Below are 25,883 nucleotides of genomic sequence, written 5' to 3'. Positions count from 1 at the left end.
CGTGTATTTCTAAATACAGCTCCCCTGTAAATACAAAAGGAGCCCTAGAAGTGAAACATTCTACACAGTGCCAGGTTACCAACTGGTCCCTCCAGTTATTTCTTGCAGAAGGCTCTTTTAAAATCACATCCTGACTAATAAAAACAGCTAAAAGAATTACCAGTATTTTATAGCTTTCAGACAGTTCACTTTGCAGTATAAGATATCTTAAGAAAATAACAGCAGTAACATGGTGATTACGTCAAAGCACTTTACAAATATTAACTAATGAATCTAAACAACTAACTAGGGACTTCTCTAACTGTTAGAATCTACTTTTTCATTAAGAAATGTAGTCTTTATGTAATATTTGTATATTGATAAACTAGAATTGCTTTTGACAATACAACAGATATATCGTCAGATGTCAGGGTCTTAAAAGCAAAACTGAACTGAACTGATACCTACTGGCTGGAGTGTGGGGAATTTTTTCCCCTCACATAAAGCAATTTTTTATCTGCACATAAATATTTATGAAAACTAGTTGAATTTACCACCTTTGCCCAGAAGGAAACAGGATTATTTAGCACCATTCCAGAACTATATGGTGTTTCCAACAGTTGCCATATACCTTTTCTTCCACTTTAATCTTCCTGTGATCCAGCTCTGTTAGTCGGAGCAACATGAAAATCACCAAGAGCCAATATTCTGTTTGCTCCTGGTAGAAATAAGAGAAGCATTCAGTTGTTTTCACTTTTACATATATAAATATTTAAATTCAGATAGCAAATAATATCCCAAAGGCCATTTTAACATAATATTGTATAATGTCTTTCACCACGAAAGATCTCAATGTGTTACATAAACCGATCACTTCCTCCACCACTGAAATGCAGCCACCTCTAGAAAGACATCAGAGAGCTGTTTACCATCTTGAAGCAACATTGTATAACAGTTTGGAACAGGAACTGAAGAATAATACCATATCCAACTGAAAATGTACAGAGAACATGGATGGACAGAAAGTAATTACCCATATGGGAATTAGATAACCACCCATGGCTAATACCACTAATCTTGCAAGAAGCGTTATGGGAACTTTTCTTTAGTTAGAGTATAAAATATAATTACTATGTATGCCTGTAAATCACTAAAAAAAATAAGTCTGATACATAATAAAAAAGAATCATTAACAATTAAATAAGAAGCTGACATCTTGACAACCTGCTGAAGCATATTAATTCTGAGAAAAGTCAGGTCCTGTTAAACTATTGAAATTCAAAGACAGTCGCAAAGCTGTTTTAAGATAATTGTTGTTTATTTTTCACAAGTAACTGAAAACCCTGTAAATTAACTGGAAAAAATATGCACGCACACACAGATGCATTTTAATGGGGTAAAATTCTGCTCTCAGGAGCTTTGTCTATTGTGATATCAAAGGGGTAGGGACATCATTTGCTATGGGGCAAGGGATGCAACAGACCCCCTTGACCTTGGTTCCCCACCTCCCCAACTTTTCATAGGTCCCTATGCTCCACTTCCCCCCACCCAACTCTGCAACTTTACAGGACATAATATAATCACAGATAATGTTCTAAATGTGTTGCTCCTCCCTCACCCGTCCAGATTTTTTCTGAAACGATGCAGAATGCTGCAAGGTCAGGAAGAGGTGGTGTATTTCCAACATTTCTTTATGTTCATTCCATTGCATGCAACAACAGGCTATTCTCAAGGAAGCCACCTCAGAAATCGACAGTTATCTTAAAACAGGAGGGAGAAGATAAGCCCTTAATATTTCTTCCCCAGACATTGGAAATCACTACGAAGTTCAAAGAGGATCTAAAATCATCAAAGCAGGGTGCTAGGATCTTTAATCTTCAGCACCATCCAGGACACGTTATAAATACATGATGTACAAAGACAGTACTTAAGATCTGACTCCACATTAAAGGTTTCTGTCACTGATAAATGGGCTGTTTTAGCTCATCAACCAGGGAAGATTGTAGGGCCCTTGAATGAGAAATAAGTCTATCAGAAAGAAAGAAAGAAAGAAAGAAAGAAAGAAAGAAAGAAAGAAAGAAAGAAAGAAAGAAAGAAAGAAAGAAAGAAAGAAAGAAAGAAAGAAAGAAAGAAAGAAAGAAAGAAAGAAAGAAAGAAAGAAAGAAAGAAAGAAAGAAAGAAAGAAAGAAAGAAAGAAAGAAAGAAAGAAAGAAAGAAAGAAAGAAAGATGCCCATTCCAAGGACAGACAAGGTGGATGAGGGTTCTGTTGGTGAGAGAGAAGCTTTCGAGCTTACACAAGAAGAGCTCTGTGTAAGCTCAAAAGCCTGTCTCTCTCACCAAGAGTTTGGTCCAATAAAAGATATTACCTCAAACGCCTTCTCTCTCTAATATCCTGGGCCTGACAAGCTACAGCAATTCCAAGGAGAGGCAATTTTAAAAGGTGACTGCTCACTCAGGGTTCGATCTAGCTGCCACTGAAATTAATGGGATCCTTTCCATGAACTTCATTGGGAATTGAATCAGGGCCCTAACACTTTTACGTATTTTTAGAGGGGCATGCCCAGCATCTATTCTGTCCATACATCTCTCTAACTCTTTGACATAGGATGAACTATTCACTGCAAGTATATTTTCAGTTACGTGTTCACCTCTTTCTTACCTGTACTGGGTTCCTTAACAGATTGAACACTCTGAGCAGAGGCAGGTCTTCAAGATATTCCAGCTCACCCAGTTCAGAAATCTAGTTATGCACAGAAAAAAACGATAATCAGTAAAAAGCCACATAGCATAAGATAACTATGGGGAGAAAGCATCTTAGTGCCAAACTAAAATGTGGACACGAAAACCCCACTACACCTACCAAAGGTGTAACATATCCACGGCATGCAGTAACACACTTCTTGTCACACAACTCAGGTAGCTTCGATAATGCTTGGGTAACTTGCTTAGGCAAGACTGGATGGTTATTTTAAAAAGACAGCTCTCTCCAACCCTTGTATAGTACCTTGCCAAACCCTGAAGTGCCCAAATTTTTTTTGTTTTTTATGTAGTACTTGGACCATTAGGAAATACACTAAGAACCACCAACACGTTTCATACGGGCCATTAAACAAACCGCTATCAGATAGTAGTACTTTTGGCTGAAGGGAACTAGCCAGGCAATAGGGTGCCCTGAAAGACTGTAGCTTGCAGTCAGTTTCTGCAGATTTAGAGTCACAAGCAGGAAAAAAACCTCCCTTTCTGTAAAGGACTTTTTTTTTCATTTGGTGTCCACAGCAAAGTCAGAGTGAAGGCCCTCACTCTAAAACCTGCCTGATTGGCTGCTTTTGAATGCTAAGACCAATCACAGGACTTGACAATTAAAACAAGACATGTCATCACCTACCTATATATTACCTGTGTTGAAAAACAACACAAGATACTGAATGATTCAGAATAAATGCACCGACAGTGGATGTGTGTGTAGAATGACGCCTAATCAGGAAGTCTCCCCACCCCTATTATCTGCACATGCAAGTACTCATTTGTGCACACAATTATCCCTTTGCCTATGCAATCATACAAGTTGCATTCACAAGTATGGATTTTTTTTGCGGATAAGACCATTATGCCCACTTTTGAAAAACTGGATTGTAAATTGTCATTGTCGGAGCCAGTTAATGTAAATCTTTTAAATCATTCTGTACTGTTTCAAAAATAGTATCTTTGCCCACTTATTTCACTTTATTTTGTAGGAGTGCTTTATATTTTTAGAGAGTCCTGAACTGATGCTGTGACGAATTGCAGGTTTGGTCTGTACCGCTTCTGAATTGTGAATTTTATTAAATTGTATCATTAATCTACTGTGTCATGGAAAGCTTATAGGCATGTAGATCCACTCTGAGTTAGTGGGGCTGTGTCATGTCTCTTCTAGGTCAGAGACAATGGTGAGTGCATTGAATGATGGTCTATTCAAATACCTTGGGCTAATGGGTTTTCTCTAGCTGGGAGGAGAAGACACTGCCCCCAGTTGTCTGAAGATGAGGGAGGTTGAGAGCAGTGAGAAATTACCAAAAGGCAGAACAAAAGAAGCAAGTGATCCTAGCAGGAGTCTATAAAGGGAATCACAGAGGAGAATGAACAAACTGGGACTGAATGCCATTTTGTACCAGATTAAGATGAGGGAGGCTGCTGCAGGGGCAGGATAGGCAAGGGGGCAGAAGAGCCTGCCTACCTGAGAGAACACAGATGATCCTCCAAGGATTCCCAAGAGAAGGATGAGCTAGCGAGGGACATTGTGTCTTGAGTATTTTATTGTTTGTGTGATCTGTACTTAGGGTGGCCACTCACACATTCCTGGAATACTGGACATTCTGGTGCTTCTGGGAATGGTGTGAGCCTACCTCCACTAGCATGACCCCACCTCTGCCAGCGTAACCTTACACTCACAGTACATGCGAGGTCAAGCTGCAAGGGGATGCCATTTTGAACGCACTGCCTTGCGTGCAAAGCCATGCTGGCAGGGACATGTTGTATGTGAGGTCACGCCAGCATGGGCAGAACACCACACTCTTCATTATGTCGTCCCACATCTGATACTGGACAAAACTTTGTCTGGTTTCATTTCAGCACTGGACAAGGGACAAAGATTACAAAAGCAGGCCAGTCCAGTTTAAAATTGGACAAGTAGCCTGCTGGTCTGTACTCACCTGTGTTTTACATGATTAAATATAAAATGAATAAAGTTGATAGACTTAACAAATGCGTGTGTTGATTGCTTCACAACTACTGCATGCCCCTGAGAGAGCTAAACTGCAAACCAGAAGCATCACACCTTATGGGTGGAGTTCTGGGAGAGGTGTGTGTTTAAACACTGGAAAGTCTGAAGGGTCAGCACTGTGCCTGAAGGGTAGACAGCGGATTTCAGCATTCAAAGGGGGATGCCAGATAGAAGGTCTGCAACCTGAAAGTGTGCCTAGGAAACCAGAGATTGGGGAAAGGCTTGACTCAGTTTGCGCTCCAGGAGTTTAACACACCCCAAGGTATCCAGAACTCAGAGGTTTGGATTCCCCTCCCAGAAGGCCTAGTGAGTGGCTAGAGGGTTGCACGCTAGGATCTCAAACAGATGCATTTAGCTTCTCTGGTATTGCAACCCTCATTTTTTCATGTTCTCTGTGTGTGTGTGTATATAAATATATCTTCCTACTGTATTTTCCACTGCATGCATCTGATGAAGTGGGTTTTAGCCCACGAAAGCTTATGCCCAAATACATTTGTTAGTTTCTAAGGTGCTACAAGTACTCCTTGTTCTTTTTGCTGATACAGACTAACATGGCTGCCACTCTGAAACCTCTCTTAATATAGGATTCAGAGAACACAGACCAGCTGTTTCAGACATTTTAAGCTTTCATTCAGTTCAAGCTTTTCTGAAATTGAATAATGGAGAACAAGGACTCTCAAAAATAACCAATTAAAAACAAGTTGCATGACACAGCTTTGCGCACCAGGCTTTACTCAGTGTTCATCCAACTGTCACAACTCCTGATATTAGGACCTCCTGCCCGACCTGACCTCTTCTTAGTTTCTGCAACCCCTTAATGATTCCTTCTTGAGATGCTAAAAGCTTCTTGATATTCCAGAAGAAAAATAAGTAGGTGAGTCAGTTCACCTGGAAATGCATCATCTCTGGAGCAAGCAACGCTGCTTGTGCTACAGGCCCACTTAGTCCAGTATCCATGTTGCTGCAGTAACAATGGCACTATGTTTTGATTGTGGCTACATTAAAAAATCCTCCTATTTTATATCATAGGATTCTGATTTCTCTTTTTACCGCTTCTGAATTAAAGCAGGAATATGAAGAACCTGCTGAAAGGTAGTAATTGGTGTACCTTTTGCTTTATATTTTCCAGACCTATTCTTTTGATACTATGAATGAAGAATTCCAACAGAATAGTACTTAAAGGAAAAATGTTCCACTATGGTGAGATAACAACACAGGTGCCATATTATGATTACAGAGCAGTTAATGAGACACTTGTCTTTAAAACAGACATATTGTGCATCTAACCAAGCTAGTGTTATACTACTGCTCCAAGTTTTGTTGAATCACAAATTCAGGACAGCTGAAAGGGCCCAGAACAATATCCTTTCTGGACAAAAGAAAAGGAGGACTTGTGGCACCTTAGAGACTAACAAATTTATTTGAGCAGAAGCTTTTGTGAGCTACAGCTCACTTCATCGGATACATTCAGCGGAAAATACAGTAGGGAGATTTATATACATAGAGAATATGAAACAATGGGTGTTACCATACACACTGTAACCAGAATGATCACTTAAGGTGAGCTATTACCAGCACGAGAGCGGGTGGGAAAAAACCTTTTGTAGTGATAATCAAGGTGGGCCATTTCCATCAGTTGACAAGAACATCTGAGGAACAGTGGGGGGGGGGGGCAGGGGGAGTCTGTTTTTTTTGTTGAAGTATTGCCACTTTTAGGTCTGTAATTAAGTGACCAGAGAGATTGAAGTGTTCTCCGACTGGTTTTTGAATGTTATAATTCTCGATGTCTGATTTGTGTCCATTTATTCTTTTACGTAGAGACTGTCCAGTTTGACCAATGTACATGGCAGAGGGGCATTGCTGGCACATGATGGCATATATCACATTGGTAGATGTGCAGGTGAATGAGCCTCTGATAGTGTGGCTGATGTGATTAGGCCCTATGATGGTGTTCCCTGAATAGATATGTGGGCACAGCTGGCAACGGGCTTTGTTGCAAGGATAGGTTCCTGGGTTAGTGGTTCTGTTGTGTGGTGTGTGATTGCTGGTGAGTATTTGCTTCAGGCTGGGGGGCTGTCTGTAAGCAAGGACTGGCCTGTCTCCCAAGATCTGTGAGAGTGATGGGTCATCCTTCCGGATAGGCTGTAGATCCTTAATGATGCATTGGAGAGGTTTAAGTTGGGAGCTGAAGGTGATGGCTAGTGGCATTCTGTTATTTTCTTTGTTGGGCCTGTCCTGTAGTAGGTGACTTCTGGTACTCTTCTGTCTCTGTCAATCTGTTTCTTCACTTCCGCAGGTGGGTACTGTAGTTGTAAGAATGCTTGATAGAGATCTTGTAGGTGTTTGTCTCTGTCTGAGGGGTTGGAGCAAATGCAGTTGTATCGCAGAGCTTGGCTGCAGACGATGGATCGTGTGGTGTGGTCTGGGTGAAAGCTGGAGGCATGTAGGTAGGAATAGCGGTCAGTAGGTTTCCGGTATAGGGTGGTGTTTATGTGTCCATCGCTTATTAGCACCGTAGTGTCCAGGAAGTGGATCTCTTGTGTGGACTGATCCAGGCTGAGGTTGATGGTGGGATGGAAATTGTTGAAATCATGGTGGAATTCCTCAAGAGCTTCTTTTCCATGGGTCCAGATGATGATGATGTCATCAATGTAGCGCAAGTAGAGTAGGGGCATTAGGGGACGAGAGCTGAGGAAGCGTTGCTCTAAGTCAGCCATTCTTACGTTCTTGTCAACTGCTGGAAATGGCCCACCTTGATTATCACTACAAAAGGTTCCCCCCCACCGCCCTGCTGGTAATAGCTCACCTTAAGTGATCACTGGTTACAGTGTGTATGGTAATACCCATTGTTTCATGTTCTCTATGTATATAAATCTCCCCACTGTATTTTCCACTGAATGCATCCGAAGAAGTGAGCTGTAGCTCATGAAAGCTTATGCTCAAATAAATTGGTTAGTCTCTAAGGTGCCACAAGTACTCCTTTTCTTTTTGCGAATACAGACTTACACGGCTGCTACTCTGAAATCTGATCTCTGGATAGTTATTTTAACCTTTAGATGTATACAGTTCATGAAGTGGTAGCTAAAGATTTCCCTACACTGTCCCATCAATGTGTCCTATCTATCTCTGGCATAAGAGGAACGCTCAGTCTCCTTGGCCTCATGGAAAAGGGAAACTCAAAAGACTCCACTGATCAGAAAACCTGCCTAGAGTACTGTCACTCTCTCCCAGAAATGACTGTTATACTAGACACTTCTGAAGGATCCTGGAATGCACCTGTGCCTGAAAAAGTTCCATTTGAAGCTACATGATGGGACATGGCCTCCCATAAACCAACAATTCCTTCCTAATGCCAAAGCAGCAAGTCTGAATTCCCTCTGCTTCTTATCTTGTTGGACACTGTTTATTCCCCTAGATAGAGGTTTTCCCTCTGGAAGTAGATAATTTATTGTTTCTTGGTTCTGCACCCTAATGTTGTTTTTAGAGGGAAATTTCCCCATAAAATCTTTCTTACTTGCTATATATGACAAAACCTTCAAAAGATCATAGGGATCAAGGAACAGCCCTTACAGCTCTACATTCTCTATTTTGACCCTCATAACCACTGTCTAAGATATCTAAATGAGGGCCATAGATCACAATGCTACTCCATTTGCTCAGGGATTAAAGTTCAGGGATATAAGAACCATAAGTCCTGCCTCCGATCCATTCATATGGAAGAAGCTGTAAACACTTGGAAGACTGTTCCAGAGTCAGAACTGGTTCCAGACCTTTCTTCCAACCCTTGAAAGTGGGAGAAGATGAAATCCAGTGTGATCATTCGCGATAATAGAGAAACTCCGCACTAGTAGGTAACATGGTTTGGAATTTTTAGTAAAATACATTGACTCCAATACCATTGTGAAAAAAAAAAAAAAAAAGGAGTACTTGTGGCACCTTAGAGACTAACCAATTTATTTGAGCATAAGCTTTCGTGAGCTACAGCTCACTTCATCCGATGAAGTAAGCTGTAGCTCAACGAAAGCTTATGCTCAAATAAATTGGTTAGTCTCTAAGGTGCCACAAGTACTCCTTTTCTTTTTGCAAATACAGACTAACACGGCTGTTATTCTGAAATTGTCAAAAAAAGAACACTAGCCACCTAAGATACTGACTGAACACTGAATAGTTTAATGCAACATTTTCAGGTAAATGAAATTTGAGATTTTACCAATGTTAGCAATATCCCCTTAAAGTCACTCTAGAGAAGGAGATATTGGAAAGGTGGTAATTCATTGATCAGTTTCAGTAACATTTCATTAAAAGAGGACATAAACCAAATGTTGATGAGGCAGAATTAATAGCTTTTGCCTGCTATAGAGAACAAAAAACTACATGAGGCAATGGAGGCTGCATTATTAATTCTAATGATGGACCATGCTATAGTTAGCATCCTGCCTTGTGTGATTTTAAACACTGATGTGTTTTTAAATGTTGAACTGAATATGACGCTATAAAGAGAATTCACAATGGTTATGTTAATGCTTGTAGATGTATCCTGAAAATTGGGAGAATAATCTGAATATTTCAATTTCCAGTTTTTATTGTTGCTTTTTATTTGCATTTTAAAATACATAATTTCAGGTGGGTTAAGATCATAACCACAAAGTCTTGGCTTTGAAAGGAGAATGACTCATCCATCGAGGTAGACTGTGTTGCAGCCTTGTTGGTCACAGGATTAGAGACACAAAGTGGGTTAGGTAGTATCTTTTATTGAATTCACCAACAGAAAATGGTCCAATAAAATATATTACTTCATCCACTGAGGGTCATTTCTGAAATTAAAGACCTTGGTGTCTCAGTGATCTGCTGGGTTAATGGATTAATTGTTGCCTATAGGGCCCAGGGTTCAAATCCTTGTTAAGATTACAGATATAAAAGAGCTGGATAGTCTGACCCTAGTCTCCAGTGAACATTTATCTGTATAACAAAAGCCATTTTACAGTATGCATGACTGGTATTCTATGACAGAGGCCCAGGAGAAGCTCACATACTTTAAGGTCAGAAGGGATCATCATGATCATCCAGTCTGACCTCCTGCATGTTACAGGATTGAGGGACATTGGCAAGATCTGTTGGGGTTGGATGCTGGAGTAGCTAAGGTATAAGTAGAGGTTCTCTGGCACAGCTGGATGGAAGAAGGCAGCACAGCCATGCAGAGGCACTGACTTTGTGATTTCCCTGAGGGTGTTGGACCCCCACTCCACCCCAGGCCCCGCCCCCACTCCACCCCTTCCCCCTTGCCTCTTCCCATCCCCCACTCCTCCTCTTCCCACACAATGCCTCCTGCACGCCACTGAACAGCTGATCATGGTGGGTGGGAGGCGCTGGGGGGGGGAGGCACAGAGCTGATCTGGGTGACCGGTGGGTGCTGAGCTCCCATTATTTTTTTCCCAAGGGTGCTCCAGTCCCGTAGCGCCCAGAGTCAGTGCCTGTGCAGCCCTTCCCTGCAATGTGGTATTCATTCTAGGGAATGCTGTCATGAGCACTAAATGCTCCCTCAGAGTTACCCACATAAACAGAAATTAGTCCAAGCAATTAAACAAGAGCAGGGAGTAAGGTTCTACTCAACATAAGCAAGGGTGGCAGAATGGGTTGTAAAGTGAAAGTCATTTCTTTCTTGTAGCGTTATGCGATTTTTGGCTGAACCTTCGAAGAGCTGAATTTCAGAAAGAGACGGTAAAGCTAAAAACAATTCAGATTAGTATGAAGGATGTTACCTGATTATTTTCTAGGTTGATCACTTCTAGTAGATCATGCTCCTCCAAACCTTCTAAGCTGCTGATTTTATTACTAGACAAGTCCAAGTTCTGCAGGACTTTCAGGTCCTCCAAACCGGTTATCTTCTCAATCTGGTTAGAGCACTGAAAATCAATCCAAAGTATATAATAAGTTCTCATCAGCTTTCATGAAAAAAATGTTTCTGACAAGGAACAACATCCTACTGTCTAAATGGGTAATTTCTGTGTTCACTTTAAATACCATTTACAGTCTTAGTAGAACAGGACAGGCCATTTCTCTTCTCCTGGGTCTTGTATACATTAGCATTGCATGAAAGTAACATTGTCCCTCATATTAATCCCAGCCTCACCTTGAGATGCCAGTTTATAATTTCTCATTCTACTCAAGAAGTAACAAACGGGGCAACCTCTTGACTGGTTTATCTTCAGTGCACTACCTTAAGCAGCAGGTTGGTGATGCGTGTCAGTAAAATAAACTGGGCCCTGATTTTCTCTGCAATTTCATAGCCATGGAAGTGGCTACAGAATCCCCTCACCACGGTAGAATTGTGCCCAGAAGCCAAGCTTTCATCTATTTAAAAATTATGTTTGTTACCTATATGCCTGCAAAAAGATCAAAATGTAAACTGTACATAAACCAATATACTGTTATTTTCCTGACTCTGCAGGCAGCCTGAAACAATAGCTCTCTGATGTGTCAACTTATCTTATTCACCTCAGTGGGTTGTTAACCTAAGGAAATCTCTAGTTTGGGTAGTATCTTACTCCATTAATACCACCACTGAAATTATTGTAAGGAAGCATATCAGAATCTGATAGTTGGGATTACTCAGTGCTTTTGGGGGCCCCTGAAGTAGCTTTTCATTGTACACCACACAAGGCCTGATTCCCCTTTCTCCACAAAAGAAAACAGATGAGAAGATCACATGTTTCTGCATAGGTTCCAGGTAGTTTCATTTCTTGAAGCCCCATCAATCATACAGCCATCCCTATTATCAACTCCTAGCATGGTATAGCATGCTAGCTTGTGCGTTAATCTTGGGCCCCAATTACTGATGCAATCTGTAACCATAACCTTGAAAGCTACGTATCTCATTCCACCAGCGTCACTGTATGCTGAAAGCTATTTTGGAAGTTCAAATGCTATTAATGAATATTTAGGAACTAGAGAAATAAATAAATAAATGCATTGCAATGTTGATCCGGTTGTCTACCATTGACATTTTTCCTGACTTTTAAATCTTTGATCGGGCTATTAATAGCAAGGACACTCTCTCTTCCCTCCCTCTTCCTCATGAGACTTCTGCTCAATAAGGTACAGCTAAGAGTCGTAGTTGCAAAGTGCTGTGCAAATGGTACAAACAAATTTCTGTGCACCAAGGGATTTGTGTGAGGAATCCTCTTTTGGAAAGTGTAAACTTCCTGAGCATCCAGTTCATTACAGCACTATTCATTATTTTTTGCAAACAAGGGCAGAATATGGCCTCTTTGGCATATCTAAGCAGTTTTTTCAGTTACTGATGTTCCTTCTTCTGAACTTGAGACTGTTCTATTTTCTTTCCTAAAGAGCTCAAGAGGGAATGGGAAAGAAAGCTGAATCAACAGGAAAAAATAACCCTTTTCTGCCATGTACAGTCTGTTTACATCTTTCCTGAATTTGTAAAAGAAAACACTACATTGAAATTTCACTATTTACATCATTTTTATGTGATTACCTACTTTGCTGATTAAAGAAAAAAGAGAAGTCTTTATGTGAGCAGTCACAGTAGCATGGAAATACAAAAATACAGAAAGTGGTCATATTAATAATGCTTTGCAGTTTCATAGCAGTTTTCACCTTCAAAACATTTTCAAATACAACTAATTAGGTATAAGTATTATTAGCCCCTTTTACAGATGGGGAAACAGAAACAGAGAAGTTAAGTGACTTGCTCTGTTGCTACGTAAAGAAAAGGATGAATAAGTGTTTTTTACACTGTATAAAGAGAAAAGAGATCTTTCTGAAAATTTAGTTTTCAACCAGTTCATAATTCATTTCATTTTTTTTAAATATAGGATTTTTCTCAATCTGAATCAATCTTTTCTACTTCCACTGAGAGCCAGAGCTCCAGATTCACTGGCACTGAGGGATTTGCAAAGAATGGTATGCCTGAAATACAAGAGTGCTCATTACTTTGTCCACTATTAAAAATGAACACATTCTAGTGCATATTAAAATAAGACACAGTTAAAGAAGTGCAAGGAACAACTGCATTTGACTTATGTAGGATTTAACTATTCTTTTCTATACTACGGTGCCATTTTGTACGTTAGCACAGAAAAAACAAATTAAAAATTTTATGGACTTAAAAATAAAGAACTTGCTTTACATGACACACTAATGTATTTATTTGCTATTAATGTGTATAAACTTAAGCAGGTACATATGTATTTTCAGATTCAAGTTCTTGAAGATATCAATTACATTATTTTAAAGATCATAATTACAAAGAAAATAAAATGAAGAGGTGGAAAAATGTACTTTGTGCTTTTACAACGATTTAAAAGCACACTTTCAGCTCATTTAAAAATATTCTTATATACGTTTCTACCACCACTTACAGCTATTACTACTTAGCATTTATGTAGCACTTTTCACTAAAGAATCGCAAAGGGCTTTACAAATAAGGCTAGGTATTATCCCCATTTTACAGAAGGGGAAACTGAGACACAAAGGCACACTGAGGTAAGCGAACCACACAGTGTGGGAGTCAGGAACAGAATCAACATATCCTGAAATAAGGCCCATGACTTATTCATTGGACCATGTTGCCACTTTGACTTCAAGAGCCTCAAAGTAAGTTTTCTTCTATAATTGATGTTATTAACTTACTGAATTTTACTCATCTTGGAAAATAAATGTAGACTGGTCAGTTTCCCTTTCACCCCTCAGACCCCATGCTACTCTAAACCAAAACAACTTTGCAAGGGAATGTCTATTTCAAAACATCACCGTTTTCAATTTAATTAATTCATTTTTTCTATACACATCTGATTCTTTCAAAATAAAGTTTTGATTCTTTCAAACGTTATATTTAGGGCTCACACACTGTTGATATTTTTATCTTCTAAAAGGGTTACCAAAGAGAAAATGAGATAGGACATTACTAAAACAGTATACAGTACAAAAGCAAACTTTTAACCAAAGTTTACTTGTAACCACTATAAACAGAACTATGGAAACCAGCCTTTACTTAACACAAATACATTTCTAAAGGAGATGAACTAGACCATTTAAAAAAGAAAGCCTTTATTAAAAAAAATTAACTCATCACTTACCAGACAGAGTATTTTGATAGGTAAGTTTTTCAGGCCATTGATTGTAGTGATCCTGTTGTGTGCCAAGCTAAGATAAGTCAGACTATGGCACTTCTCTAGCCCTTTGATCTCCTCTATATTATTATCTATGCATCAGTGTTGCACTTAAGGAAAATAATCACATACAAAAAATCATAGCAATATTTAGAACTAAGTTAGCAGGTTGGTTTCTCTCTCATATACAGACGTTCATTTTACTAATACCGTGTCTTCCTCCTTCCATTGTAACTTATTTGTTTCAACCACCAGTTACATCTTGTCTCTCAAGCCCGAGCCCCAATCCTGCAACTGCGTGCATGTGGGCAGTTCTTTACACCTGTTGGGAGGTCCACTGAAGTCAATGGGGCTCCACCCATGTCAAGTTTTGCCTCTGTCTTCATGAACAAGGTCAGCTCAGCTCCCAGACTACTGCATTGGGCAGCACAGCATGGGGAGGAGGTGACCAGCCCTCTGTGGAGACAGAAGTGGTTCAGGACTATTTAGGAAAGCTGGACGAGCACAAGTCCATGGGGCCGGATGCACTGCATCCGAGGGTGCTAAAGCTGTTGGCAGATGTGATTGCAGAGCCATCGGCAGTTATCTTTGAAAACTCATGGAGATCCGGGGAGGTCCCGGATGACTGGAAAAAGGCTAATGTAGTGCCTATCTTTAAAAAAGGGAAGGAGGAGGATCTGGGGAACTACAGGCCAGTCAGACTCACCTCAGTCCCTGGAAAAATCATGGAGCAGGTCCCCAAGGAATCAATTGTGAAACACTTAGAGGAGAGGAAAGTGATCAGGAACAGTCAGCATGGATTCACCAAGGGCAAGTCATGGGCAAATCAGCATGAATTCACCAAGGGCAAATCTTCTTTGAGCAGGGGCTTGGACTAGATGGGCTCCTGAGGTCCCTTCCAACCTTGATTCTATGATTCAAGTCAGTTGCAGGATCCAAGATGCAAGATTATAAATTCTTTGAGGCAGGGACTATACTTTACTATACACTTGTGCAGCACCTAGCACAATAAGACCCCAAAGCATTACTGCATAGACCATAAAACATAACAATAAATAAGTATAATATACATTATCCATGATATTATTTAGGCATTCAAATTTTTACTTGAATTTGAAGTAAGTTATAACAGTCTCAGTATCGATTCTGTGTCCAAGTGGTGGTGACTGTGACATTTTAATTTAAAGTAAAGCAAAGGCAAAACTAACCATATCACATAAGACCAAAATGGAATCAGACACTTTAAAAACAAGAGAATATAAATAAGAAACCCTGCTACAATACTCCAAAGTAGAACAAGCAGGATTCAGACTGATGCCTTTATGCAATCACAGGGGCAACAATATTTCATTTTAATGTACATGAGAGAATGATACCAGTCTGAAAACTGGGACAGCGACTTCTTTTTGTAACACAACCAACCACATTTCAATTCTTAGATGCCTGTAGACAAACAATCAGGTTATTTTTTCCTTGCCAGAACCATACCAATAATTCTAATCAAATGCAATTAGGAGCTGCATTTATCCTACAAGGGTAATGAAAGAAAATACAATCTAGTTATAAGAAGACAAGAACAGCAGCACATCTAGCCCAGTATCTTGTCTTCCAACAGTGGCTGGTGCCAGATGATTCAAAGGGAATGAACAGAACAGGGCAATTTATTGAGTGATCCATCACCTGTGATCCAGTCTCAGCTTCTGGCAATTAGAGGTTTAGGGACACCCAGAGCATGGCGTTGCATCCCTGACCATCTTGGCTAATAGCCACTGATGGGCCTATCCTCCATGAACTTCTCTAATTCTTTTTTGAACCAAGTTATACTTTTGGCCTTCACAACATTCCCAGACAACGAGTTCCATAGGTTGACTGTTGTTGTGCTGAATGACAGGGTTTGGCCAGCTTTTGCCACACACCCCCTAACACGGATTGGCCCAATCTGCACTAACAGTGTCAAACTATAACTAAACCCCAACACTACATTCTAACCTAGATTCCTACCTAGTAGGATCTATCATTTTCCTACTGTAGAGCTATCATTTTATGCCTATTTTAGGCCTATGCTAGGCTGCTTGACGTATTTTGAAAAGTGCACTCAGACCACAATAGAATGTAGGACTGGAAGAGACCTCAAGAGGTCATCTAGTCCATCCCCCTGTGCTGAGGCAGGATTAAGTGTACCACACTTGATAGTTAGACAGTGACTTTCTGACAAAATAGGGTTGCTCCTCTTCCAATTGAAGCCTATGGCAAAACTTCAGTGGGCACATGATTGATATTGGTCACAGTGGACCCACTCATTCATTGATTGCCAGTAAGTAGAACACCAGCCTATTAGGTTCCAAGAGATTACAAACGTAAAATAAAAGGTGATTGCACCAATAAGATGCAGGAGATCAGTCAGCACTAACAACCAATTTTAGAATCTTAATGGCCCACTACAACTGGTTGGTCAGGTATTACTGCCTTAGTAAACTGTATTCCTTTCTGTTTTAGACAATTTCCTCTACGAAGATTAATTTATAATCCTGTCAGGTAAGTTTGTGTGTGCAACTGTCAGGAAAACTTGTAATGACCTTACCATCTGCATCACAACTCACTGAAATATGGCAAGAGATGCTTAGTTACTGTCTGCTAAGAAATGCATCCCAAACACTTTCACCACTGTAAGATATCTAAGAAATGTTGTTTCATTTGTAGATTATAAGAACAGCTTGTTTTGGCTGCCATGTCTTCTGAGAGTTTTGCTTGACACGAGTTAGGAATGGTGCCATGTTGCATTTTAAACTTTGCATTCATGTTCTGAATTTCAAATGGTCCTGATGCACTCATACACACAGTTGTTCTTCCCATATTGATTCATTTGATTTGTTGCCAGCAAATAAAGATATTGAACTACTGCATTCAAAGCAAATGAAAAATCCTAATTCCTATTCAAATCAGTGATAACAACCCTTGACCCTTTTCTTTGGTCACGTTATTTTTGCTTTGCAATAGGAAATTTGAATGGCGTCTCAGTGCCATTCTCCAACAAGAATCATGTCACCTGTACACCTTATGAAACTTGTCAATAATGTAACATGAAAACCCTGCAAATGAGCTATCCACCCCTGTGAGAAATAAGAATCCTGAAATAACATCCTTCAGTAATAGGGTTACTTGAGTATAGAAGACAAGGAACCAAAATGATACAGCCTGCAATCCTCTCCTCCTGGAGCAGACTCAGGATGTAATGTGCAAGGCAGGAGAAAAGAGGTTCCTAAGGCTCAATAAGCATTTATAAGCTTACATGGGAATACAAAAGAGCAACACAGAGCATTAGCTTAGACCGTGTCTAGACTACAGACCCTTTACTGGCATGGCTATGGTTGTATAGCCCCCTAGTGTAAATGTGGTGTGCACCAACAGAAGGAGGTTTTCTGTCCATGTAGGAACACCTCCCCTCTGAATCCCATTACCTAAGCGGACAGAAGCACGCTTCTGTCAGCACAGCTGTGTCTATAATGGAGTTTTTGTCACACCCTTGACCAAGCCTTAGAAAAGTGTAGGAGAAGGAGAGCCTTCAGGAGGAATAAGGACAGTTCTGCACAGCAGGTGCCTTGGAAAAGCAGACCGTGGAAAAACTTAAGTATCTAACACATCCTTATCAGATCTCCACCAGAATGAGGTTTACTACCCCACAACCTGGGCAGCATACTCACAGACTGAAAGGTGTTTTTGAGAACAATTTGCACCGTGTGTAGTCTTACCTCATATACAAGCACGATCTTGTACACTGACATTTAATAGCCTTAACTTTCCCGGACTCTGTGGGAACCTGAAAATCAGTCCATTTTAGCTACTTTTGAGGTTACACAGCAGAAAGTTTTTTCAGTTAAAGCAGCTCACCTGTCACCAAGCTGATTTTCAGTCAATCAAATTAAATCTACATAAATGCTGAACCCCCTTTAATGCGAAAAGCAGGAACTTCCTGCCCATTAACTCTCCTTCGTTGTGACGCCAACAAAATCCCGACAACTGTTAAGCCATTGGTGTGCTGAGACCTTTCAAATCCTGGTGATTAACACTGTCTGTTTCCTTGTACTCCCCCCATCTGTCAGTATCCATCCATTGTCTTTTGTCTTATACTGTACTTGGATTATAAGTTCTTTGGGGCAGGCACTGTCTTTTTGTTTGGTTTTTGTCCAGCACCTAGCACAATGGGGGTCCTGGTCCATGACTGAGGCTTATTGTAATAATTGGGCCTACAAATTTACCCTAATTATGAGCTCAATTGTAACAAGTACATGACAGCTTATAAAATGTCACAATAAGACAGAATAACAAATGTTGATGGGAAAAGGATCAAAAGAGAGACAGAAAGATTGAATTAGTCCAAATAAAAAAAAGTCTCCTTATATAACTTAAGGACTGTGTTAAGATCACGCTTGGTAAACCAGAAAAGTGTGCAACTAAAAATCAGTGAACCAAAATTGGTGTGTTGGAAACTAGACCTAATTGGTGGACAAAATAAAGAGGGAGTGGGCTATTCCACCTATCACTCCCTTTTGGGGTCCTTAAAGGAAGAGATTTTGGGAGAAAAATTGGCTACAGGTCCAAGCTTCACCATCATGGGTTCCACCCCCACCATCTCCTGGGACCCCAGAACTTCTTCATCCTAATCCTGAAAGATGTCCTGACCAGGCTGAGCCAGAGAGAGGGACCCAGATGACATCACCACCTTTGCTAGCTATAGCTGGATCCCAACCGCCACCTGGGATGAAACAGGATCAGACTTTAACAGCAGCAGCTCCAGTCTGTCTCAACTAACTTCTCTCTTCCTCAAATGGACAGCTATTATCATCTACCTAAGAGACTGTCAAACAAGGTGGTTGTTTTTTTCTTTTAAAAACTCTCCAGTAAAAAGGAATAAGGGATATTATTCAAAATGAAAGCCTTATTTAATATTTAACATTTCAAATGTGTTAACTCTTTTTCCTTCTAAAGTTCAAAGGATTGTTAATGGTGTGTTTGCCATGGTACTAAGCAGGCTGAGGTCTCTGTATACAAAACCACAGACCTTATTTAACACTATTTAATGTTGGACAGTGACTTGATTATGTTAACATGTTTAGCCCATATATGACATCTAAATTAATACCACAGGCCCAAGTAATTATTATTTATTATTCATATTAACATTAAATTCTTTCTTTAACAGGTGTATATCATAAGAACAATCAGACTGGGTCACACCAATGGTCCATCTAGCCCAGTATTCTGCCCTGATAGTGGCCAGTATCTGAGCTTTAGAGGAAATGTACAGAACAGGCAACTTTGGAGAGATTTACCCTGTCTTCCCCCCCCAGCTTCTCACTTATAGCTTAGGGAAATCCTGCATCTGAGCACAAAGGAGTTTAAGTAAACTCCAAAGATCACACTTCATATCCCAGTGCTGCAGTGAGCATTTGTTTATCATCTTTGCCATGTCTGGGGAGTATGATTCACGGCTTTCTTAGCTTTTCAGGCCATGAAGGTTTTTTGTTTTCCCTTGACAAGCATAGAGAATTTGATCTTCACAAACACTCCCACCCACCCTGCCTTGATAAATATGAATGTTTTACTAAGTTAAAATCAATTTCATCATTAGATTTAAAACTATTTCACCTTGATTTTCAAGGCAGAATTGTATGGTTGAGTGAAGCTACACAGTAAAGATGGGCAGCTACACAGAATGAACAGCCTTCACAACAACAAACTACCTTCTCCTGTTGTGGTTTCCACAAAGGATACGGTCCAGTGTGAGTTTAGTAAGTGACTGGTATGCAGACAGATCACGCATTTCAGGTATTTGATTGTACGAAAAATCCACCTCCTGAAGAGAAAAAGGACACACAAGGTTGCTTTTCTTTCTTCTGCACTTTCCACTCCCCTGTGAAACTAACTGGCTTTTCCATTATATTTGTGGTGGGTTTTGTAGACAAAATAAAAGGGTCATTAATATTAATACATGGTGAGACATAACAAAAGGGTTTTTTATTAGATACATAACTCAAATTTTGGAAGCTTCATTAGCTATTCTTTGTTCCTCCTACAGACAATATTAAATGGTCCTGGCAATGATGCATAAAGATTAGAGATCAGGAAGGGAAAGCAGAGGAATCCATAGTGGTAGTGTTTCAAAATAATATACAGATCTTTGTAAACCATAGTGGACTATATCAAAACAATAGCAGAGAAAGTGGAACAATATATGGCTATACTTCACACACATCTTTCACAGTATCAATTGGTACCAGTCAGTCTGAAAGGTAAGAATTGATTCCATTCAAGATTTGATTCATTTGGCAAAATCTTAACCAGTACAACGAACTGTGTAAAATGCCATTCCCATAGTGTTTGGGGTTCAGGAACGTGAAACCAAATGAGAGGTGCAATTATTTTTTTTAAATGGCAACCAGAATAAGATGGATGTGTAGGGGACAAAGAAAGTTTGATCTCTTTGCCTGGCCTAATACAGAATCTAAATTACGTTTAAAAGGCCTCTTTGAATTCAAACCTGACAAAGGACATTTTTCACAACTTACCTTGAGATTTTTAGGTGGCTTGAAATCAAAGTATGTAGTCAGTTCATTATTGGAAGCATCAAGTTCCAGTAAGTAAGGCATGTGACTGACACAAGACAGATCTATAACAAAGGGAAAACGGCAAATTAAGTAAAATAATACATAGGGAAATACATAGATTACAGAGTCATAATATAATATAGTAATTACACCCACTAGCAACCAAAAATCAATTTTAAATCATGCAAGACACAAAGCAAGGCTTGGCACGCAGTAATTCAATGTATTCGCACCTCTTCCTACACAAAAGATACTTTGTGAACAACTCAAGACAGAGATAAACGCCCAATTCCTAAATCAAATCCCTATTTTTTAAAATTGGTTTAGTTTTCTATCATCCTAATTTAACTTTGTCACCTAGAGATAAAATTTTCAAAAGAGCCTTAGTGATTTATGAGCCTAAATCTCATTTCCAAAAGTGACTTAGGCTCTTTAGTCTCATACAAGGCTGAATATGTATATTTAGATCAGTCACAAATTATCTATCTTCCACACAGCATCACTCACACCGATTTTAAGAGGTATATGCATAATAGCAGAGCATGTGATTTCCCCCCCTGAATTTAGATTCCCCCCCCTGAATTATTTCATAAAAGACATAATCTTAAAGGGGTCAAGAAAGGAGTGATTATCTCTTGGGAGAAGGGCCCTATTCAGTTCAGGCATCTATTTGGTACTCTACTTGGAAAAAAGTAAAATGGGCACAGCGAGGTTGTTACAGTCACAGAGGTGCACTGATCTCCAGCTCTCCAAATGTATAAGTACTAAGGCAGAGGCTACATGATGCAGCAGGTTACTGCACAGGCCTTACTTATTTATTATTATTATTAATAACCATGGACCAGGACCCATTGTGCTAGGTGCTGTGCAAACACAGAATAAAATGACATGAGACCTGATTATTAGTCTGGTGGGTCTCGTCCTACTCCCCAGTTGTGATCATCCATAAAAGTAGCACGCAATTTGGTACACTTCAACCTCAGCTGGAAATCTTTGCTGAAGAGAACTCCCAAGACTGGAATAGCTATCACAGACATAACTTTATGTGCTCTGATGTTTGCAAGTGTAAAATCTCCACCTTAACCTTGCACTAACATGGTTGTTTGCACTTTATGTCCAAATAGTAAACTGGACAATAATCTTTACTTTCATGTTGCCTAGCATATGCTGGTACAGCTCTATGAATACCATCAGTAAATCATTCTCAAGGAGACGCAGCTACTGTATCACTCCACAGAGTTGGATTAGTGATGTCATTAATGTGTGGACAGGTTTTTGTGATATTAAAGCTACACAGAACACTGCATTTTTCATCTTAAATGATTTTACAAGCCAAGAGTTTACTAGAGTACTTACTACATACCATTAATTTTATTGTATGAAAGCTCCAACTTCTCTAGGTGAATGTATCTGGAGAGAATGCTAATGTCACTTAAATTACATCCCTGGGAAAATAAAAAGCAAAGAAGCTTTAATAACTCGCTGTGTAACCACATGCCCAAAACCAGACACAAATGGGGGGAAAAGTAAAAGCAGAAAAAAAAAATGCAGTCATGAGAGATGGCTGCATCCACAGGGAATGCCACATCAGGCTGCATATAAGAGGAATCTGTGGCGAATCATCTTTAACTCGGTTCAACTCTGCTAATTTTTTTTTTTAAATTACCTACTCCTACATTTAGTTATTTAAGGTAGTGCAATTTGTCTGTAACAACTTAGCCACCAAGTTCAATTATTGCCACACAGCTGCCTTAATCTGTGCTGTCTTTACCTTGAGACTGTTCAAAAAGGCAGTAATACATTTGTCTCCATGGTTGCCCATGGATCTTGGACAGCAACAATTGCCTCCCACCAGAGTGATGTTACAGGCTGTATTCCAAGGGGATTATCACCTCCCGCTTCTCCTCTGCTCTGACTGAGCAGAACAAGAGTACTGTAGGAAGTTACCCTGGAGACAGAGTAAAGAGAATCCTTGACACCTACAGCTATAGCTGTTCCCAATAGAAAACAAAGAGGGACTGATTCAGGAGTGAAGTCACAGCCTTCCAAAGGTCCCCACATACAGGCACAGAAGTGTCATCTACAGAAGGTGAAACAATTACGCCTGCCTCCTGAAAAAGAAGACATATTTTGCCACGCAGGCCATCGCCTGTTAAGAGTGAAGCTCAGCTTAGGATGACCCTTGTGAGCAGATAATCACATGAGTGATCACAATGATAGCTCTGCTGAAAGATGTTTGTTCTTTGGTTGTACTCACTGAAAGCAACAGATTAAGGTAAACAAACTTGGCGCCAGGGGCTGAACGCCCCAGTTTGTACAGGGCCTCACCGACAGTATCTTCATCCAGTACCCCATCAAAATGTTCCTGCAAAACACCAGAAGGACAGACACACTCTTAGGTAGATTTAAGAAACCAAATACTATACTGTTCAATCCTACTGAAGTCACTGGGATTGCATCGGATGCAAGTCAGAACAGAACACAGGTTTTAGTTCTAGCCTCATGTCCCTGCTGCGGCACCATTTGCAACAGCTTTATACACTCCGAAAAACAAAAACATTGGATATAACTTTAGCATTCAAAACGTACTAGAACATACTGTACACTAGCTCTGAACTCTCACATGGGCAATAGAAAAGGCTGACTTCAACATTTTCAAAAGGGGCCATTTAGTTTTCTGTACCTCACATTTCAGATTCTCAACTTTAGAAAGGGTTTGATCTGCAGAGGCGCTGAGTGCACGCATCTCCCTTAGACTTCAACTGGGTTATGAATGCTCAGTTCTTCTGCAGATCAGACCCAAAATATCTCAAGCTGGGTACTCAAAAACTAACACATCCAGAGAATCAATGGCCCCTTAACATTTTTTTGCCCGAGTAACGTGAAATCCTTTTCAGAAAACAACCAGTCCTCTGCCAAAGGGGGTGGTTAACAGATGGCACTAGTGAACCAGTGCACAGGTTTAATGAGAAAATAAGACAATGATTTGTGAAATTCCTATGAGCTTGGAAAAGCCACACAATGATCTCATATCTAGGGACCAAAGATAAATAATTTATCAAAGAGTAATAATGCAAATCCTAGCACCTCCTACAGCAATTGGAGCTACAGAGATACTACAGTGGATGGTGCTACAGAGATATTTAAGACATGATTAAAAAATATGAGGTGATAATGCCTTGGTAATGGGTAGATTAGAGACAGATGAAAGGAAACAAATCCACCCCTTCCTGGGAAGGTACTGAACGTCAGGGCTGGGCACATACATTGCACACAGCTACGCTGAGGTGCCTTTGCTCTCCTGCATTAATTCAGCAATTTGCATGCCAGCCTGCTTTCTGCTCCTTTCTGGCAGGTAACCGGTAGGGTGCAGAAGAAGAAAACACACCAGTTCCTCACTGATGGAAGCAACACAGGGGAGGGAGGAATGGAGGGCAGGGAAATAGCCTCAGCTATGCCCCTCCTTCTGTCTGACACAGTGACACACTGAGGGGGGGGAGTGACAAGAAAATTCATGATCAGATCCCCCTGCCCTGCCTGGCAGTGACACCAAGGGAGGGCACTGCCAGACCACCCAGCCAGTGGTCAACAGATTCAGGCAGGCTGGCAGAGCTGCCCCCGCTACAAATAGCTGTGTAGACAGAGGGCTTTGGAGTTGCGGCTCCCACCCCGCTGCCTAGACATGAGAGCCTGAGCTCCAGCCCAAACGGCAAGGTCTACACAGCCCCAGTCTGTCCACCCGGGCCGGGCGTCCCCACACCCTCCAAACACCTGTGAGCTGGGTCATACCCCCAGCCGGGCTGCGTGTTCAAAGGGAAGGAGCTTCCCCATCACCGTCAGGGCAGATCCCACAGGGCTGCGGCCTCCTGGCAGAGGAAGTGCTGCCCAGCTCGGCCCTTAATGGCTCAGTCATAGAATCATAGAACATTAGGGTTGGAAGAGACCTCAGAAGGTCATCTAGTCCAGGGGTTCGCAAACTGGGGGTTGGGACCCCTCAGCGGGTTGCAAAGTTATTGCAGGAGGGGTTGAGAGGTGCCAGCCTCCACCTCAAACCCTGCTTCGCCTCCACCATTTATAATGGTGTTAAATATATAAAAAAGTGTTTTTTAATTTTTAAAGGGGGTCGCACTCAGAGACCTGCTATGTGAAGGGGGTCACCAGTACGAACGTTTCAGAACCACTGATCTATTCCAACCCCCTGCTCAAAGCAGGGCCAACCCCAACTAAATCACCCCAGCCAGGGCTTTGTCAAGCCGGGCCTTAAAAACCTCTCAGGAAGGAGATTCCCCCGCCTCCCTAGGTAACCCATTCCAGTGCTTCACCACCCTCCTAGTGAAATAGTTTTTCCTAATATCCAACCTAGACCTCCCCCACTGCAACAGGAGACCATTGCTCCTTGTTCTGTCCTCTGCCACCACTGAGAACAGTCTAGATCCATCCTCTTGGGACCCCCCCTTCAGGGAGCTGAAGGCTGCTGTCAAATCCCCCCTCACGCTTCTCTGCTGCAGGCTCAATAACCCCAGGCCCCTCCGCGCAAGTCATGTGCCCCGGCCCCCTCACCCTTTCCGCTGCCTTCCTGGGACAGACCCCGCCCCCCCCAGCCCGCGGGCGGGGACCGAGCTGAACCTCCATGGGCTGCGGGTCCGAGTCCGGGTCCGGGTCCGGGTCCGAATCCGAATCCTCCTCCCTCGCCTGCGGCTCCGGCTCGCAGCCACTGAGCTGCGACTGCCCGAGGCGGGGCCCGTCCCCAGGCGGCGTCGGTCCCAGGGGGACCCCGCCGAGGAGCTGGGGCGGGGGGCGGGGCAGCCCCCACGTGCCGCCCTCCTCGCCCCCGCGCTCGGCCATGGGGAGCAGCGGGGGCGGGGGCAGACGGGGAAGGGGGCGAATGTGCTGGTGTTTCAGACTCGGCTGCCCCCCGGCGGGGGCCCGGTTGCCGCCATCTTGTTTACCAGCCCGTTGCTTAGGAAACGGGGCGCCGGCTCGCGGGGGCTCCTGGGAAAGCGGGAGCAAGCGGATGCGGGGTGGTGTCGTTCCCACCGCGAGGGAGAGCCGTTGGGACGCGGGGCATGCTGGGCGATGTAGTTCCCACCGCGAGGGAGAGCCGTTGGGACGCGGGGCATGCTGGGCGATGTCGTTCCCACCCGGAGGGAGAGCCGTTGGGACGCGGGGCATGCTGGGCGATGTCGTTCCCACCGCGAGGGAGAGCCGTTGGGACGCGGGGCATGCTGGGCGATGTCGTTCCCACCGCGAGGGAGAGCCGTTGGGACGCGGGGCATGCTGGGCGATGTCGTTCCCACCCGGAGGGAGAGCCGTTGGGACGCGGGGCATGCTGGGCGATGTCGTTCCCACCGCGAGGGAGAGCCGTTGGGACGCGGGGCATGCTGGGCGATGTCGTTCCCACCGCGAGG

The 25,883-nt window shown here is 41.8% G+C and overlaps 1 protein-coding gene across 6 annotated transcripts in view; it reads right to left on the bottom strand.

The window, feature by feature from the left end:
• LRGUK (leucine rich repeats and guanylate kinase domain containing) overlaps positions 1 to 25,546 on the bottom strand; it is an 80,736-nt gene extending 55,190 nt beyond the window's left edge. For 2 of the 6 annotated variants that reach the window (XM_073328868.2, XM_073328870.2), the window contains exons 1-9: positions 25,036 to 25,531; positions 22,733 to 22,840; positions 21,839 to 21,920; positions 20,437 to 20,537; positions 19,643 to 19,724; positions 13,838 to 13,962; positions 10,499 to 10,642; positions 2,640 to 2,720; positions 611 to 697 (exon numbers count right to left, since the gene is read on the bottom strand). In XM_073328868.2, coding sequence (XP_073184969.2) covers positions 611 to 697; positions 2,640 to 2,720; positions 10,499 to 10,642; positions 13,838 to 13,962; positions 19,643 to 19,724; positions 20,437 to 20,537; positions 21,839 to 21,920; positions 22,733 to 22,840; positions 25,036 to 25,320 — 1,095 coding nt within the window. In that variant the 5' untranslated portion in view covers positions 25,321 to 25,531. Of the gene's footprint in view, positions 1 to 610; positions 698 to 2,639; positions 2,721 to 10,498; positions 10,643 to 13,837; positions 13,963 to 19,642; positions 19,725 to 20,436; positions 20,538 to 21,838; positions 21,921 to 22,732; positions 22,841 to 23,741; positions 23,762 to 25,035 lie in introns of those variants that run through there. The other 4 variants (XM_073328869.2, XM_073328867.2, XM_073328871.2 and 1 more) reach the window with 4 other exon arrangements.
• Between the last annotated feature and the right edge of the window lie 337 nt (positions 25,547 to 25,883).

Source organism: Lepidochelys kempii, chromosome 1 (genome assembly GCF_965140285.1).
Source record: "Lepidochelys kempii isolate rLepKem1 chromosome 1, rLepKem1.hap1, whole genome shotgun sequence".
In the NCBI taxonomy this organism is placed as follows: Eukaryota; Metazoa; Chordata; order Testudines; family Cheloniidae; genus Lepidochelys; species Lepidochelys kempii.
The sequence above is the reverse complement of the archived record's forward strand: the minus strand, read 5'-3'. Positions and strand labels throughout refer to the sequence as shown.